The sequence below is a fragment of the Sturnus vulgaris genome, chromosome Z, assembly GCF_052056855.1.
Source record: "Sturnus vulgaris isolate bStuVul1 chromosome Z, bStuVul1.hap1, whole genome shotgun sequence".
Lineage (NCBI taxonomy): Eukaryota > Metazoa > Chordata > Aves > Passeriformes > Sturnidae > Sturnus > Sturnus vulgaris.
Window position 1 is genome coordinate 7,296,777 of NC_142283.1, and position 17,518 is coordinate 7,314,294.

The 17,518-nt window shown below is 40.8% G+C and overlaps 1 protein-coding gene across 2 annotated transcripts; it reads right to left on the reverse strand.

Moving 5' to 3' along the window:
* Positions 1 to 633: 633 nt before the first annotated feature.
* Positions 634 to 17,157, reverse strand: TMEM38B (transmembrane protein 38B). Of its 2 annotated transcripts, none has more exons than XM_014883873.2 (6): positions 16,958 to 17,157; positions 12,456 to 12,612; positions 9,672 to 9,856; positions 8,812 to 8,899; positions 6,712 to 6,829; positions 634 to 4,908 (listed from the first exon to the last, which is right to left on the reverse strand). In XM_014883873.2, exons 1-6 carry the CDS (start codon positions 17,061 to 17,063, stop codon positions 4,702 to 4,704), a joined length of 861 nt encoding a protein of 286 aa, XP_014739359.1. In that variant the 5' UTR covers positions 17,064 to 17,157; the 3' UTR covers positions 634 to 4,701. The 2 variants fall into 2 exon arrangements, with proteins under 2 accessions (XP_014739359.1, XP_088013274.1); XM_088157148.1 differs by lacking the exon at positions 16,958 to 17,157 and adding an exon at positions 12,776 to 15,544.
* Positions 17,158 to 17,518: the final 361 nt, after the last annotated feature.

Here is a 17,518-nt window from a genome sequence, read left to right on the forward strand (position 1 = left end):
GGTTGTGCAACGCTGCTGCAGATTGCTGTGCATAAACTATCACACGAGATTGCAGTGGTTTTTATTTGGGATGCCATTTTGATCACCACATTCCACTCCCTGACTGTAGATAAAGCCCACTGGCAGATCAGCGTTCTTGCCTGGGAATATTAATGTATTTCTCTGTCAGCCTTCATATTACTATCTATTCCTTGCTGAACAATTTCACACATCTCACAAAAGGCTTTTGATTGCTTAACAAGGCAGTTTTATCAGAACAAATGCAAATCACTATTTACAACACATTTTTGATTCTCATCTTGGCGTCAAATGGTGTTTCTCTGTTGCTACTCATTTTAAGACTTCACTTAGACCTTAGAAATGAGGATTCACCTTATAAATTAAGAGTATTCACTCTGAGTAAATCTTGCATTCACTGTCTAGACTGTTGGAAGATGTTAGATTTCAGCACTCCCCTCATGCTGAGCAGATTCAAATTCCTACAGAAGACAGATGTTTGAAATACTTGAACAACTGTGTCTTGCCTAACAATACATTGAAGAATCACGTTTCAGATGATGGTACTGCTTGTGTGACATCCTCCCACCTCCACTTTTTTTCCCAATAAAATAAAATGGAGAAAAAACAGAAGAGGAAAGCAAATAGCATTTATTGTCTAAGGAAACTTCAGTTCTGTTCCTGAAGCAAATTTTAAAGTACTCCTTTTTAAAGAACCTGGGTGTATTTAGTAGAAATTACAGAACAGCAGTTGGTTTAATCAGGAATATGCCCTTCTAGCCCAAGAACTGAGGTGATAAAGCAATTTCTGAATGACTCAGTTTATACTGGCACAAGGCAGCATCTTCTCATTTTATCAGATTAATTACAAAATCAGATACAGCCAACTAGTTCATGTGTGCAGCTGCGCTGAATGTGACACACTTTACCAGAACAGTTACAAGAAATTGTTAACGAAATTCTCACACATAGAAGTTTACCACAGACAGAAGACTTGAACTGTTTATTTAAGGCATCCTGGACACACTGTATTAATATCCCCTACAGAATTCAGGTTAAACCCTGAGCAACTTGTTATCTTTTTCCGTGTCGTAAAACGTAGTTCTCAGAATATCTGCATGAAGTTATTCAGCATGGAGTTCTTCTGAGTGCCCATCCTTCAGCAGCATGGGATACCTTTAAACACAAAATTTTGTTTTCATGGTGCTTAAAACAGGATTTCTGTCACTATGACTTGTGTTCTTCCTCACAACAATATACATTTTTTGTGTGTTGTGTACTACTTTTAAGGAGTTCAGACAGGAAAGCTTTCTTTTTTCTTTAAATATTGTTGTCCTGAACTCTGAAAATGAATACAAAACAATATATTTTTCCCTCTAATTGTAAACTTGTTAAAGACTTAGTCTAAGCATATGTTCACATTGACTTGGGCTAGGAATAGCCTGTTTTCAGGCAGAATTTCACAGATGTGCAATACAGTTCCATACCACAATCCTATTCTGCATGGTGATCTAGAATACACAATTACACCTATTCAGAAAAACATCCAAAACTTTAAGAAAGCATGGACAGGCAGCGTGTGCTGGTGTTGCTTGATAACTAGCTGATTGTTAACTAGTTAACTGGCAGCTTCAAGTAAATCCATGACATCAAGCTACAAAAAAACAAGACACCCAGTGAATACTCCAAGCATTTGTAACTGAATGCAAATTTTCAGAGTAATATGTAAGGAATATGACTGCTAGTTTGTCCAAAGAGTTTGGGGTGTTTTGTTTTAAAACTTAAGTGTTTAAAAAAAATAGCAATTTTAGCTTTCAAGGTACAGCATATTTGCAATGAGGTTGCATTTCAAACTGAGTTCAACGCTTTTGGTCATCACCATGGAAATGTGACTACTCAGGCACAAGAAATTTCTTTGGTACTTTTATTTTTTTTTTCTCTAAGCACAGCATTGGTGACAGCTTTTCTAAATTTAGAGATGTACCTGGAACTAGAACTTCATCTTTTCAAATCAGATCTCCCTCCACATACTCTTTGGCATCTCTGCACAAAGATTAACCTAACCCCTCTTTGCTGAACAATATTCTTCAAAGCAGTACTCTCTGAAGAAAATAGTCTAATTTTGTAAAAATAGTTTATTCTAAAAATTGGCACATCACTGAAAAGATTCCTCTGAAAAGACTCTGTTCTTATGTATTGTAACATCTCTAAAATGCCAAAGTTCTCAGTTATGAAGTATACGCCACTTAGAACTGCTTCACATCTTGAGCAAAAAAAAGATGCAACAAGCAGAAAGCAGCAAGATTTCAGCAAATGCTAATAAAAACTTTCAGTGCTTGTGACATTAAAGAGTGGTTTAAGTTGGAACAGACCTTTAAGATCTTCAAGTCAAGCATTAACCGAGCATGGCTAAGTCCAACACTAAACCATATCCCCATGTGCAATGTCTACACACCCTTTTAAATCCCTCCACAGATGTTTACTCCATCACCTCCCTGGACAGCCTGTTCCAACACTTTTCACCATTTCTGTGAAGACATTCTTCCTAATATCCAAACTAACCTTCCTTTGCCACAGCTTGAATCCGTTCCCTCTCCTCCTGTCCCTGTTCCCTGGAGCAGATCCCAAATCCCCCCTGGCTGTCCCCTCCTGTCAGGGAGTTGTGCAGAGCCCCAAGGCCCCCTGAGCCTCCTTTTCTCCAGGCTGAGCCCCTTTCCAGCTCCCTCAGCCCCTCCTGGGGCTCCAGACCCTTCCCCAGCTCCATTCCCTTCTCTGGACACTCCAGCCCCTCAATTCCTGTCTGAGGGGCCCAGAAGTGGACACAGCACTCGAGCTGTGGCCTCAGCAGGGCCAGCACAGGGACGGTCCCTGCCCTGCTCCTGCTGGGACAGCCCAGGGCCATCGGCCTTCTTGGCCACCTGGGCACCCCTGGGCTCGTGTCCAGCTGCTGTCACAGCACCCCCAGGGCCTGTCCCAGCTTTCCAGCCGCTTTTCCCCCAGCCTGCAGCTGCAGGAGGTTGCTGTGAGCCGAGGGCAGGAGCCAGCACTGCCCCTGGCTGTCCCTCACCCCACTGGGCTCATGCCATGGATGCAGCCTGTGCAGAGCCCTGTGCAGAGCCCTCCTGCCCTCCAGCACATCCACACTCACACCCAGCCCGGGGCTGTCCCAGCTGACACGGCCTCCATGCCCTGAGCCGGCCCTTGGATGGAGATGTTGAACAGGCCTGGCCCCGGGGCTGATCCCATGGGAGCCCCGCTGTGCCCAGCCCAGCTGGATGTGCCTCCATTGCCCAGCACTGCCGGCCCTGCCCTCAGCCAGTTCTCCCCCCAGAGCACAGGGTCCTGGCCAGGAGCAGCCAGTTTCTCCAGGAGATGCTGTGGGAGAAGGTGTCCCAGGCTTTGTGAAGTGCAGGCAGACACAGCCACAGCCTTTCCTCACCCTGAGCAGGTCACCTTGTACAGGAGGAGATCAGGTTGGTCAGGCAGGACCTGCCTGTCCCAAACCCAGGCTGGCTGTGCCTGATGCCCTGGTTGTCCTGTTCCTGCTGCTGGTGGCACTCAGGGTGATCTGCTCCATGGCCTCCCTGGCACTGAGGGCAGCTGACAGGCCTGAAACTCCCTGGATCCTACTTCTGACCATTCCCGTAGGTGTGTGTCGCATTTGCCAACCTCCAGTTAACTGGACTGCTGGTAAATTATTGGAAGTGGCTCAGTGAGCTCTCTGCCAGCTCTCTCAGCACCCCAGCGTGGATCCCATCCCACCACTTGGGAGTGTCCAGGTGTTCTAGCAGCTCACTGACCACTCCTCCTGGATTATTCCCACTGCTCCCATCCCTGTCTTGCAGTTTAGGGTGCTGACTAAACAAAGTAAGTGTACTGTCCAGTATTCCTCTTTGTAATGAAGTTCGTCTTTGCAAAGAAATAAGTGCATATGCTTGGAAAAAACATGAAGGCAAAGAATGTCTAGACTCAAATGAACCAAAAGATAACTACTAATCACTTGCAAAACACCAATATCACAAAAACCACCTACATCTCAAATGCTTGCAAATAGAGTCCAAGTAAGCCAACAACAAAAATATTGATGTGTTTCTACTTGCTAACTGTAAAGATTTTTTAAAGTGCCAGATAATGTACTGTCATTTCAGAACACTGAAAAATATTTAAAAATATTTACTTTAGGAAATGAAGAAAATCTAGACCAATGCAATGTGAATTACAACAATAATTCAGTTACTTTTCTAGTTAAAGGCATTAAATCGGTACATTTTTATGGTTTTCCACAGTGCAATGTGCTTAAGTCTAACTTAATGACTTTCTTATTTGGGATGTGCTACAGTGAACACCTGACAGTACAAATCAGTTATCAAAATGAAACAAGAACTAGGAGATAGGAAGACGTGAAACAAGTGATACAGTAGGAAAAAAAATTAAAAATATGATTGTCACATTTTTGAAACTATCTTTTTAACAAGTAAGCACTTGAAGTTATCACAAATACGAAAATTAGTAAACTTTTAACCACTATAAAAATTCATAGTTTTAACTCACAAATCCAACGTGCATTTACACATAGCTTACGTAATACATTCCAAAAAGGCAAACCACAACACACCCCTGTCCTCATTTCCTTAGAGAAATTTCTCAGCCAGCCTAATCTGGAAGACAAACATCTTCATGACCATCCCAAGGATTTAAAGTCATTCATTCTGTTTTCTTTGCTTGTTTTTTCTTAGCACCCTCATGGTGCTGCTCAGAAGGCTGGTCACAGACTGAAGAGCCGTTGGAAGATGTGACACCTTCACCCTTCACTTTGGAAGGTGTCTTTCCTGAGCCAAAAAACATTTGGCCCACTGCAGCCTCAAAGGGAGCAAGTGGAGAAGCTGCATCTCTTGTCAACATCATTTTTACCTATGAAGAACAAGGATCAAGTTACAATAAAAGTTGTGATGGCTTCACAGGTAAACAAGTTTAAAGCAGAAGGGGTGCAAGGCATTTTTAACTTTCTACACAAGGATGAAGCTGTGACACCACTAACAGAAGTCTGCTCATTTTAGCCAAAATTGGTCAAAGAATGCTTTTCTTTCTGACCAACACTCTCAGCACAGCTATGAAGGGGATCTACAGGGAGGCCAAAGAGGGATTCTTCATCAGGAACTGTAGCAACATGACAAAAAAGGAAAATTTAAGCTGGATTCTAGGAAGAAATTCTTTACTGTGAGGGTGGTGAGATACAGGTTGCCCTGAGATGTTGCTAATACCCCAACCCTGGCAGTGCTCAAGACCAGGTTGGATAAAGCCTTGACAAACCTGGTCTAGTAGAAGATGTCTCTGCCCATGGTAGGGGGCTGGAACTGGATGATCTCTGAGGTCCCTTCCAGCCCTCTATGATTCTATGAGTTATACATAAACAATGTGCACAAAAATACTCTCTGTAAGGTTAACCACTCTGACAGTAAATCACATTTAATGCCATACAACTAAGGTGAAGAGCAACTTTTACGTGTAAATTTTGTGCCTTGTTCAAACTGAAAAACATTGAACAAGAGTGGCTTCCTTCCACTTAAACTGGAGGAATACAATGTGTAAGGACCTGAATGTATAGGTGCATAACCAGGCTTTAATTAGAATTCCAGACAGCCATATTAATTCCATAAAGTTCAGAGATTTAGGTGGGCACCCCTTAGGACACAGAATATGGAATCAGGACTGAAAAACCCATTTTTCAGATTCGGGTACTGGACAAGTTTATATTGCAACAGTTTCTATAGCCTTCAGAGATATAAGTTTCCAGGAGACATTATTAAAGGATTATGCCAGATACACTGTTGCTTTATGACTTCACTAGTTAAGTGGCTGGTCCAGTTCCTGATTGTCAGTAGAACCATCAGCATAAGGATTTAGTTACTCCAATGCAGCTGGGCAGCCAGCTTCGGTGGACACCTGCAATTTCTCACTTCCAGAGTAACATTCCTTTCCTTCTCCATTCTCAGCATCCACAGTTCAACAATGCCTTTATCAATTCAGATGGAAAACCAAGGACAAAAGATTTAAGTCTTGGCTCCCAAAAGTAACTTCTGCAGAATTAAAATTGTCAGCTCCTTCACAGAAAGGAGACTGGCAGCCACACTTCCACACATTCTCTGGTCTTTTCAACACCAGCTCTGAAGTTCTTAAAATTGCCAGATATCTGCTAACAGAGATTATGTTTTCTTACAAACTAGTAATCCAGAAGAAAAATGAACAAGAAATGAACAAGACTGGAAGGACTGACGACTTCAAAAGAAGTAGTGTCTATTTTATCACAAAATAGTTACAAGCTACTTTGAAGTAGTTTTGGTATGCTTTCCATTCCCACCCAAACACTTATTTTGTGAACACTTTAAATGAGAATCCAGCTGGCTGGTTTTACAAATCCACTGGTGAATACGTAGGTATACACAAAAGACAGAGAGTTTCTTTCTACAATAATAAGCTTTTTTTGAGATTACAGACATACAAGCCAAAATTCCTGATTTTTTTCTTTTCTTCCCTGTCCCCTGCATACACTGAACAGAATCAGTAACAGAATAGGTCCTCCATTCTGCTCATGTACAGAACACTAAATACATGCCTTCAGCAGGAGCTGGCCTTCCTATCTAGAAGCGTGCATTTTAACAATTAAATAAAATATTTTATGTTATTTGGTCACTAGCAACACTTTGAAATTCTTACCTTGAAGACAACAAGAAAGATGGTGTATAAAAACACAAGGTTGTGTTTTGCTATTGGCAAGTACTGTCTGCGTTGCAGGGTGAAAAGAACTGCTCCTATCAAAGTTACCTTCACAGGGCTAGAAATCAAACAAAGAATGTTAATTTCTCTTCTCTGCTCTACAGTGGAAGCTGCCTGGAAAGCAATATGTGCTCTTAGTATGAAAAAGATTTTTTTCTGAATAGAACTAATGAAAACTTGTGGTAACAATGGTAAATCCAAAATCCAGCTATTACTAAATTAAGATTTTCACTTTATATACAATTACTATGCTTTCTGTCCATAAATCATCAAGTCCAGCACTACTCTGCACATTCAGCAAACTTCTATTTGACAAACACTCTTCAAATCATTGCTTCTATTCAGACTTGATCCTCTTCTTCCTCTCCTAATATATCTTATTGAAGAGTTAAATTACAGAGCTCACAGTACTTGGACTAGACATAAAAACAGGTTCCAATACTATACTCCAGGAGTTAACTACTCCAAGGAGTTGCTTAAGGTATTGAAGAGTAACATAGTCCAAGTCCTGGTGCACTGTAACACTCCAGCAGCTCTGGGGCTCTATCAGCTTAGACCTGACTGGAGCCAGGCCTGTGTTACCCGGTTTTGTCAACACAGCTGTGCTGACCTGAGACATGCAAAGACTTCCAATCTATTTCCAGCTTACAGCAATCTTTGCTGTGGTACTAAATCCCTTCCTAGGTATGCAGCCAGAAAGCAAGAGATCTTTGGTCAGTTATCCAGAATTCTGTGCATTTCTTAATCTGCATGTGACATGTACAGGTGACATTCCTGTTATCACAGAGCATCTACTGTAGATCTGTTCTTCACTGTCTTTTCAGTGACCAAAAAACTGCATCAACTTCCTGCTCAAGAAGCCCAAAAAAACTACTGTGTGTACACAGGCATCTCATCCACTTGTTTGATGCGTTTAACTCTTTAACTTAGTTCAACTTAATGCTCTTAAGATTTATATATAAATAAAGCTTTAAAAACCTTTTTTGAGTTAGTTTGAGCTATACCTACAGTGAAGAAGGAAAATATATGCAAGTCATGCCAAGCAATAAGCACTGCTCTGATGTTGCACCTGTAAAGACAGTTTCATTTGTTTCTACAGTGCTATTTTTGACAGTCACATTTTCTTCTGAAAGTTTACTTTAAGACTGCCATTTAGGCACTGACAAGAGAAAGAGAAATTCTAAATACGTAGAATTTCAGAAAAAGCCAACAACTAACACAATCCACAAAAAGATCAAATATTGCTGAAGAGAAGACCACAAATGTCTCTCCTGTTATTCTGTATCTAGGAGTGGCTGCTGAAAAGAAAGATGGCTTTTAAAAAAAAATAAAATTATTATTTTTAAAGACCTGACTGTAACCTGGGAAAGATCAAAAGAATTTTAGGAAATTATCACAGTGACCTTATCTTGACTTACAATAATAGCTTGTGGCTTTCCAGCCTGTTCCAATTCCTATTTTACAGAGAAAACCAGGAGACCTGTAATATTCGTCATTCTTTGCTTTTGCAAGAGAAGTAACTTTTCCCATCTTGCAGGTCATTTCTGCTACACTGAATAACCAATTTGTACCTTCTCAAATAATTGATGTCTTTGGAGGAAAATGGCACTGGCAGCAAAAGTAAGAGTGACAGTGTTCAAAGGAAGTCATCTTAGTGACATACACTAAAATACACCAAAATTCACTTGTGTATTTCAAGTACCACTGTACTTTCATTTTAGACAGAAGACCATGACCCTGTAAGACAAACTGAGCCAATACTGCTTTCTAGCAACTCTCCACTAGGTCTTTACTACTTTCTGACAAGTTTTGTTGACTTTTCTTCTCATTTGCAGCTCTTGGGCTGTGGACATGAAATGATTAAAACATCTTCTGAAAGTCCCAAAGACCATCATCCCATCTTTCAAAGAATACACACCGAAACAGAGTACAAATATGTCCAAATATTTTTTTTTTTGCCTCAACCACTGAAAGTAAGCATCAACAGAAGGAGTTAGCAAAATAACAGCTAACTTGTTTCAGTTTTTTAAAAGAACTTACTAGGACATCTGCAGGAGCTCATTGGTTTCAGGTTTCCACACTCCTCTCACCAGCTGCTCAAAGTTGGAAATTAGGCCACCACCAGCACCTGAAATTGCAGAGATTTATGGCAACTGACTATGCCATTGCTCCCAGAAAAACTCATGACACCAGGTGCTAAATGTGGTACCAAAGTCCAGACTTAAAAAGACTTAATCCAACCTTTCATGCAAATAAGACTCGAACAACAGCCAGGAAACCTCAGAGGTTGAGATACTCAGCAAGAACCTCAGGTCTGCCTGTAAGTGACAGCATCTGAACTGATGCAATCATCACATTCACACAGCAGCACAGAATCAAGCAGAAACAAGAGCTGCACAACTCATTTCTGAAGTGACCCTGATGGTGTGGCTGCAAATACAGCTGTCAGGAAGGCGTTCAGAACTCATTCCAGAGTTCCAACTGACGGGCAGGCAAGGAGAGTCATCTTCATACTTAAAACCAAGTAATGGTTACAACCCAGAAACCTAAGATAACCAGTTCTCTTCTTCAGCCTCCTGCAAGGACACAGCTCTGAGGCAATAATGCTGTTGGAAAGTTCAGCAACAGCTACACAGAAGATTTACTTCTTTATTATCATCAACTGCCCATCCTACAAGTTCTAGTAAGGCCTTCTGAAGGGAAGTTCCATCAAAGTCCTTCAATGTCACCCTTAATTCAGGCAGAAAATCTGCAGCACAGGCTTCTTCCTCGAGGGAACATCAGACTGCATCAAGACCACCATGCCCAGTACAGCAAGGATGGCTCTGCTGAGGGGACAGACATTTAAACACCACTCCAAAAAACCCCAAACCCTCAGAACAAGATGCTATGCACTTTACCTCTGGCCCAGCCCACAGCTACCATGACAAGCCAGGCATCTTTGTAGACAATGTCTGCATGTGCAATGCCATCTGTGATCTTCCAAGTTCTTGTCACTTCTTTCATTCCTGCCACCAGAAGACGAAGAGGCATCAAGGAAAAGCAGCGGTAGAATATGTCTTCTGGGCAGTAGAACACTAGATACCTGAAAATCATCAGAAAAAAACATTAGCCACATTTTTGCTAAGGAATTGTCTTTTCATAATGCTAAGGAATTATCTTTTCATAATCTCTAAAGATATTTCTGGAATATGACTAGCAATGCCTGATACACTACTGACAACTCAAAGTCTTGTGACACACATTTTGGAACAAATTTGAAAAGCTTCTCAGCACACCTGAACTTTTGCACCAAACCCAAACAGTACTGTCTCATTGTCCCAGAGAAGAATCCATTAAAGTTCATGTGAAACAGCTTTATATTTTCTCAATTGTTCTACACCTTATATACAATATTATTACAATTCAAATTATTGAAGTGGTATCTGATTGACTTTGTGTGGTTTGAGTTTATTTTGTGAGCTATTTTTTGTTCAGTTCAGTGTAGGGTGTTGTTTTGTTTTGGCTTTTTGTTTAGGAAATTTTTTTAATAGGATTACAACAGGGTGGTAAATTAAATGCTGACTCTGTGCTTCTAGACTGTAGGTACCTGGAATTACATAACTTCAGCAAGAATGCCTCCACTAGTTAATGTCATACTAGATGAAATGCACTGCTATTTTTAAACACACTTAACATCTTAGTACTCACCAATTCTAGCTTTTCCAGCTTGCCAGTTACAAGCACATTTCTTTATTCAAAGCACTGAAAGAACACTACTCAACACATCTTTGATCAACTTGCTTTTAAAAACAAGTAAAGATGGCCAACAGTTAAATCCTAAGTGACAGTAAATTTAAAAGATTAGATTATGTAGTGTTTTATTGTATCTCTTCAACAATAAACAAAATTCAGTTCCTACTGGGACATTCACAAAAACCCAATCAGTATTAAGTATCTTGATTAAGTTATCTTAAGTAGATTATTTCAGCACTGGAGTCAGAGAGTAATAATTGCATAAGAGCGGAGAAAGTGTTTAAAAAGAAGGATAACTTTTCTTTTGTAAAAAAAAAAAAAAAAAAAAAAGAGACACTGCCCCTTTTTTTTAAGGTTTTTTATCTCAATCCTGCCTACCAAGAATTTCTGGAGCCTTTTCTTATATCTCTTATTGTAAAGTCAGATGCCTCTGTATGCAACCAGGCTTCAGCTGATATGATGAAGCCAAAGATGTAGAGAGAGGATGTATTTCAGAGGCTATTGCAAAAAGCTACTTAAGCCACCTACTCACCAGACAACTCATACCAGAATTAATTCTCATCTGCAGAACGTGTGTTCAGGACCCTGGAGCAGTGGTGACAGGACTGAGGCTGGCACTGACGGCCCCCCACAGCATTCCTGCCTGTAATCTCTGCTAACAGCAGATGCCGCTGTCCTACAGTCTATTCAGGAGCATTCCTCAAGCCCAGCACAACTCCACTCCAGTTTCCAGTTCCAAGAGTGGCTTGGGGAATTTCAATTCGCATGATCTGGGACCAGGAATTAAGGTCATTATACTCGGGAAGAGGGAACTTTGTAAAGCTGGAAGCTTAAAGCGTTTCATAACGTTCACAGCTCCTCACTAAAACCTCGTTTAAATTGTGCACAGCAAATCACATTTGATCACGGTGAGTTAAACAGCAATCCTGTTCTCTTCAGGTTTCTCCTAGCTCGTGTCACTTGATGAAACAAGCAATCAGTCTGCCCTCAGATTAACAGAACACAGGCAGCTTCTGTAAGCTCTGTTAATAATTCATTAATGATACATATTATTAATTTCACCCATTTGTCTAAATTAAATATGTCATCTTCTATTGCAACGTAAAGACCATAAAACTATACTCAGACAGACAGAAACACTTGCTTCCACTTTAATGAATTTGCAATTTTAAAACTAATTGGACTAGTGGAACTAAAGGATTTTAAGCAGGCCAGACTACCCAAATATAGTGATTGAGCTCCCTAAATTCAAAACCACACTGCTGGTCATAAATTTTGTTAAGTTTGCAGTTTTCTTCAAAGACCACTTTCTAGAACAAATGAACTCCACTGGAAGGCCACATTTATATGAAAATAGCTCAACAATTTTTGTTTAAATTGCAGGCCGAATTGCCTCATGCTTGATTCAATCATACAATTCAGCTCATTACTGTCTTCCACCACAACTCCCACCCATTTGGGAAGGAACGAAATACAGAAAAAAAAATAAATATGTGTCTGATAGTAGGAACTGGAGGAATGATGTGTCATGGAACCTCAGTTACAGGGAAGTCCGAAATTTTTACATCAGCCAGGTTCTGGTCTTCAAGAGTTACTTTTGAAAAACTTGACTGCATTTATGATATACCTTATGTTCAGCAAACTGAATTAACTTCATTTAAAAGCAATGTTTGCACTTGTTTGACCAGGAATACAATAAAATTCTAAGGCAAGTCTAATCTAGCAACCAAGTATTTTGTTACACAAAAAATACTGTTAAGAGTTGCTCTCTACTCCCAGAGAACAGGATCATAATAATTCTGTGACCCTCTGGATAAAGAGACCCAAAATTCACTACACTTTCAAGAAAAAAATCTGATTTACATGGAACCTTGATGGTACAGTATCAGTTTACAGCACATAGAGTCCTTAGAGCCAATATCACTCATCTTACCCAACTGGCTGCTTACCAGACTGAAGATGCCAGTAGAATATTTATGGTCTTTGCCAAAAATGCTACTGGAGGTTCCCCAAGCATCAACGAAGACAAAACTGAACCCCCAAAGCAATAAAGCATTGCACTAAACCAGCAGGCCAATGGACTTTGGACCGACACTTCCACAACTCCTGTGGGAAAAAAAAAAAACAACCCCCCATAAACAGAAATGAAAACTGGAGAATAACATAATGTTTTAAAGGTCAGTATTTTTCAATTTAGTTCCTTCAGGTAATGAAAAAATCCTCCAGCAATCGGCAGGCTCTCACAGGAAAATCTTCCAGAAATACAAACCTTAGGGCACGGTGACTTTAACAGAAGTGAAAGGCTGGCAAAGTGTTCTCTGAACATCTTCTGTGCATTAGTTTGTTATATCTGGGTACCAAGAAGAAAAAGCTTTCAGAGCATAGCAGCAAGGACTTGCTGTTAACAGCCTGACCCAGGGACACACACTTGCTTTCAGATTTGTATTAAAAACACCTAAGTGCTTATCTAAACAGGATTGCTAACATTTGGAGGGTTATTCTAGGAATTCCATTTCTGATTTTGAGTGTTCCAAGAATCCAAGGTAATTGTTTTCCTTTCTCTCCTTGTAATATCCTGCTGTGACTGCTGGCCAAAATGAAAACAGCATCCAAGATAATTATCAATTTGTTTTCACCTGCACTCTTGAAGAGATGAAAAAAGCTTACCTTGAACTATAATAATAAATGTGAATTTCCCTCATTATTAAAAGGTTGACAGTTTTGTTTATTTCATTATCTTTAAAATTAACTATCTTTTTAAAATGCAAGTGAACTGTGCCAAAAAGAATACTTAATATTAAAAGATTACACTGGAGGTAACGGGAAGTATTAACCATTTTCAGAGGAAAACATTTTACCAAAGCTAGAAATATCTTCGAGTAGTTATTTTGACTATTTCCTTCCACTTTAAAAGTTCAGTCTTGCCAAAGCTTCCCCTTTACACTGGTTCTGAGGTCTGTTTGCCTGAACAAGTTTAATTTTCTGTAGTCCAAAGGCTGAAGTCCACAAAAGCACTACTGTCTGCCCCAAAATGAAATTTGACATCTGTTCCCAATTCAGAGTAGATGCTTTGGTTTATCAGGCATTTCTGTGGGAAAAGAAGCGTCTTATCCAAGATGAGAGGCTCAAACATTTAAAAAAGCACACAGCACCCTCACCACAGTTCACTAAATATATTAAAAAGACCATTCCAATTTTAATGCTGGCATAGATACCAAGTATTGCAGCTCTATCTAAATGCTCATGTAACAGCCAATTTATAAAAATGAGCACTCCTAAGCATCACAGAATATCAGAATATAATATAAAATCTCTTTTATTTTTAATTATTTTGTAATTTTCAAACTGCAGTACCTGGTGCTCCAAGTATACACTTGCAAAATATTAATGGCTTGTGTTTACTACTTTTGGAATAGGTTTAAGATTAGGTGTGTATTCTCTCCTCAAATCCATTCTCCTGCCTTCCAACAACCACCAACTTCTCCACACCTCCTTTTCTTCACAACTGGCAGCAAGAGGTTTTAAGTTTTGAGGTACATCCAGATTGCCCTCTACCAGTAAGTTCTACATTAATGCAGGTAAATGTCTTCATTTTACAGGTAAAAGGTCAAGAAACCAGAAATTCTACTGCACTTCAAGATTTTTCTATTGGTCAGCACTAGAAATGGCTCAAATGCCAGTTTTTAACAATTCAGACCTGCTTTCTAACAAGGAATATACCAAATATACAAGGCAATGAGGCAAAAGGCATTGATATTAATATAAAGATCATCTCAGCATTGCTACCTAAATTATGACTGGGGTGTAGCCTTTCAGAAGATAAATTCATTTTCAAGTAGGTCACACGTTTTAATACAAACTGGTCATTTATATTTGTCCTCTGATGCATCCTCTAAAATTAATGAGGCATCACACAACCATGCAATGGATCTGCCAGAAGGCCACTAGCCCTGCAGATGTACACTTGAGAAAGTTAAGGAAAGGTTTCAAAACACAAGGACTAATTTTGAATACAGTTTTCAATACTGTTCCTGAACAACAATAACATTAAAAAAAAAACAAAACAACCAAGCAAACAAAAACCACATCAAGAAAAAAAGCCAAAAACCCTCCAAACAACACAAAACAAAAAACCCAAACAAACAAAAACACCCAGGAAAACAAACAAACCAAAATAAACCCTTAGCAACTATTTCTGCCGATAGGATTATATCTGATTTAAACTTTTTGGCATGTTCCAAATAGGCAGCAATGCATTCTACACACACATCTAGTGAGCAAACCAGGAGGATTTGTACAAGCTTTTTCCCACTCAACCACATACAATATCATTATTTAAGATAAAGGATTTACAGAGTGAGACTTAACAGAGCAAAACTAGGCTGAAGAAATTATTTCTCTTCAAATCTCCTGAACACGTCGTATGAAAATGTCAGGAACAAACCAAATATGACACATCCTCAACCATCAATACCTTTTGCTGTCCCTCTGACCCAAAAAAACCCAAAAATCGCCAGTTTTACTACTGGATGGAGTTACAAGCAAGCAACTCCTAAGCCATCCTAAAAGCACTAATCAAGAACTCTTCTTTTGAAACACACAGAAAGTAACAAGCTGGTTTCCACAGCTGTAGTTTGCCAGTCACAAGTGAGCAAGAAAGCCCGGCTAGGAGGATTGGAAAAGTCCCAGTTATTGTGCACCCATCCATGATCCAAATGCCCACACTGAATCTGATTTTAAGCAGTGGGGGTGGGTTGGTATTTTAATGAGACAGTAATCTGGGATAAAATAAATGTGGCTGTAACTTGACCACATACTTCTTACATCACCAGGCACTCAAGGCTATCCTGTTATTTCCCTGTCAAATATAGCTACTGTTGTAAGTTTCCAAAAAGAACATAAAGCCTAGACAGCATTAATCGACAGTAATATACCCACATTGAGTATTCATAATAACTGCTATTTCAGTTATGATTTAATACTCAGTTCAAACCACTTGGGAAGTGAGAAACAGGTCAGCAGGCAGTCACCTGGATTACAGTTATTAATTCCAAGTATTAGAAAATACTCAGGAGTTCTGAACTATCAGCTATTAAGCTGAGAAGAAAAAAGAAAAAAAAATAAGAGTATGGATCTGACCAGACTCCTGGCAGCAATTTTACTTTCCGTAAGTGTTGTCTCACTAAAACTGTGCTGATGCAAAGCAAAGAGGCCTCTATCCTGTGATCTTCTCATCACAGCTTTAGGTGTGCCCATGCCAGAGGAAAGTTTAAAGGTATTGCATGATAATGCCAGAAAGTCCCTTTCTAAATGGGACAGACATATTATACAATGACACAGCCCAGCACACCATAAAAATTTTAGCAGCATTAACAAAGTTTGGCGAAGATTCTGGAATACATAAGCACTTTACACGAGTCTTCACAGTCTGTTAAGTGCATTTCCTCAGCAGAAGGTCAAAATTCACCTTAGAACACTTAGGAAAGGAACAAAGAACAAGCTCTCACTAAACAGTGCAGAGTCCTAGAAATCTGAGGCAAGCAGCAGCTCCCAAATTTCCACTGTAATCCCAAAAGCCAGCTCAGTTTCATACACAGTTATCAAGTTATCACCTGGGATGCACATTCACTGTAAACATGTCTAAACCCACACCACAAGTAGCTTAATTCTAAACATTGAAATAAGGCCAGTGTCTATATTTGTACAGAAAAAAAAAAAAAAAAAAAAAAAAAAAAAAAATAAATAAAAAAAAAATAAAAAATAAAAAAAGAGGCAGGCTTGGAGTTAACAGCCACGGTGTAAAAGATTTTCTGTAAGAGAGCATGCAGAGACTGAAATGCCACGATGTGCTCCCATACAAAACCTCGCTAGCTGAAGTGGAAAGCTTTGCTAAATTCACTTTACAATCTATGGGGTAAAACGCTGACAAGCCACTGGCACAGGACCTACCCAAGAGAGTCCTGAGCTGTTTCCTACACGGCAGAATCGCCTTAACACCCTCCTGCACAAACAGGGTGTGTGAAGGATGTAAAGTTTAGTATCTCTCCCCTTAGACGCAATTCTGGGCAGAGAGATATTGGCCTGTGCTACACGCACCCATAAAACTAACTCTGAGGGGCCTCAGCCCTTTTGTTCCTGAGACCTTAAAACCGAAACAAACAACTGAATAAAAAATTTAAAAGGCCCCAGCAGAAGTCTTGGCTGATTTCGCCAGCGCCTCTTAAGTTCTGGAAAGCGATGAAAGCTCGGCTGGGTGTCTTCTGCGGGCAGTGAGACATCGCTTATGGACAGACGGGCTAATGCTGGCGGCAGACAATCAATCCCATTAGCCATGGAGTAACCTCGGGGCCCCATCCTCACCCTGCCGGGGCTGGACACCCAGGGGGAACACGGGGAAACACCGGGATTGGGGGTGTGGGGTGTCCGCCCCGTCCCGCCTCGCCCCGCTCACCCCGCTGCTCCTTCAGCGCCAGCACGGAGGCGACATAATGCGCCAGGTCGAAGAAAGGGAACATGCGGAGGCGGGAGAAGCTCAGCGGCACCTGCCAGAGCTCCATAGCCGGGCGCGGAGCTCCCGGAGCGGCTGCCCGGGACGGCAGAAGAGGGAGAGCGCCGAGGACGCGGCTTGGCCGCTCTCGGCCGCCGTCGGAGCGGAGCGGGGCGGGGCGGGGCGGGCGTGGCGCCTCACGGGCCCGGCCCTCCCTCAGCCCTGCAGGTCGGCTCTGAGAGCTGCCTGCGCTGCCTTTTGTCTGTCTTTTTTTGGTCAAAACGCTGGTAGTCTGTGCACACTTGAAGATCGGTTGTGGCCTCCCTCGGAGCCCCTCCTGCTTCCCTACGCGTCTCGTGCGCACGTCGCTACACTTACCCTGATACTTCTTGTTCCTCTTTTTTTTTTTCCTGTTGAATATTTCTGAAGCTCATCAAGAATATTTAGTATTACCAACGTGTACGGTCGGTTCCAGGTTGATGCCATTTATTTATCAGTTGCTGAGGGTATTAATGTGCACCGGGT

Bases quoted from the DNA above. Each gene is read 5' to 3' on its own strand.
- TMEM38B (XM_014883873.2), bottom strand. From the start codon at position 17,063: ATGGAGCTCTGGCAGGTGCCGCTGAGCTTCTCCCGCCTCCGCATGTTC. The intron at 9,857-12,455 runs GTAAGCAGCCAG...GATGATTTTCAG, and splicing joins CTACTGGCATCTTCAGTCTG to GTATCTAGTGTTCTACTGCC. The intron at 4,909-6,711 runs GTAAGAATTTCA...TGTTCTTCATAG, and splicing joins TCTTTCTTGTTGTCTTCAAG to GTAAAAATGATGTTGACAAG.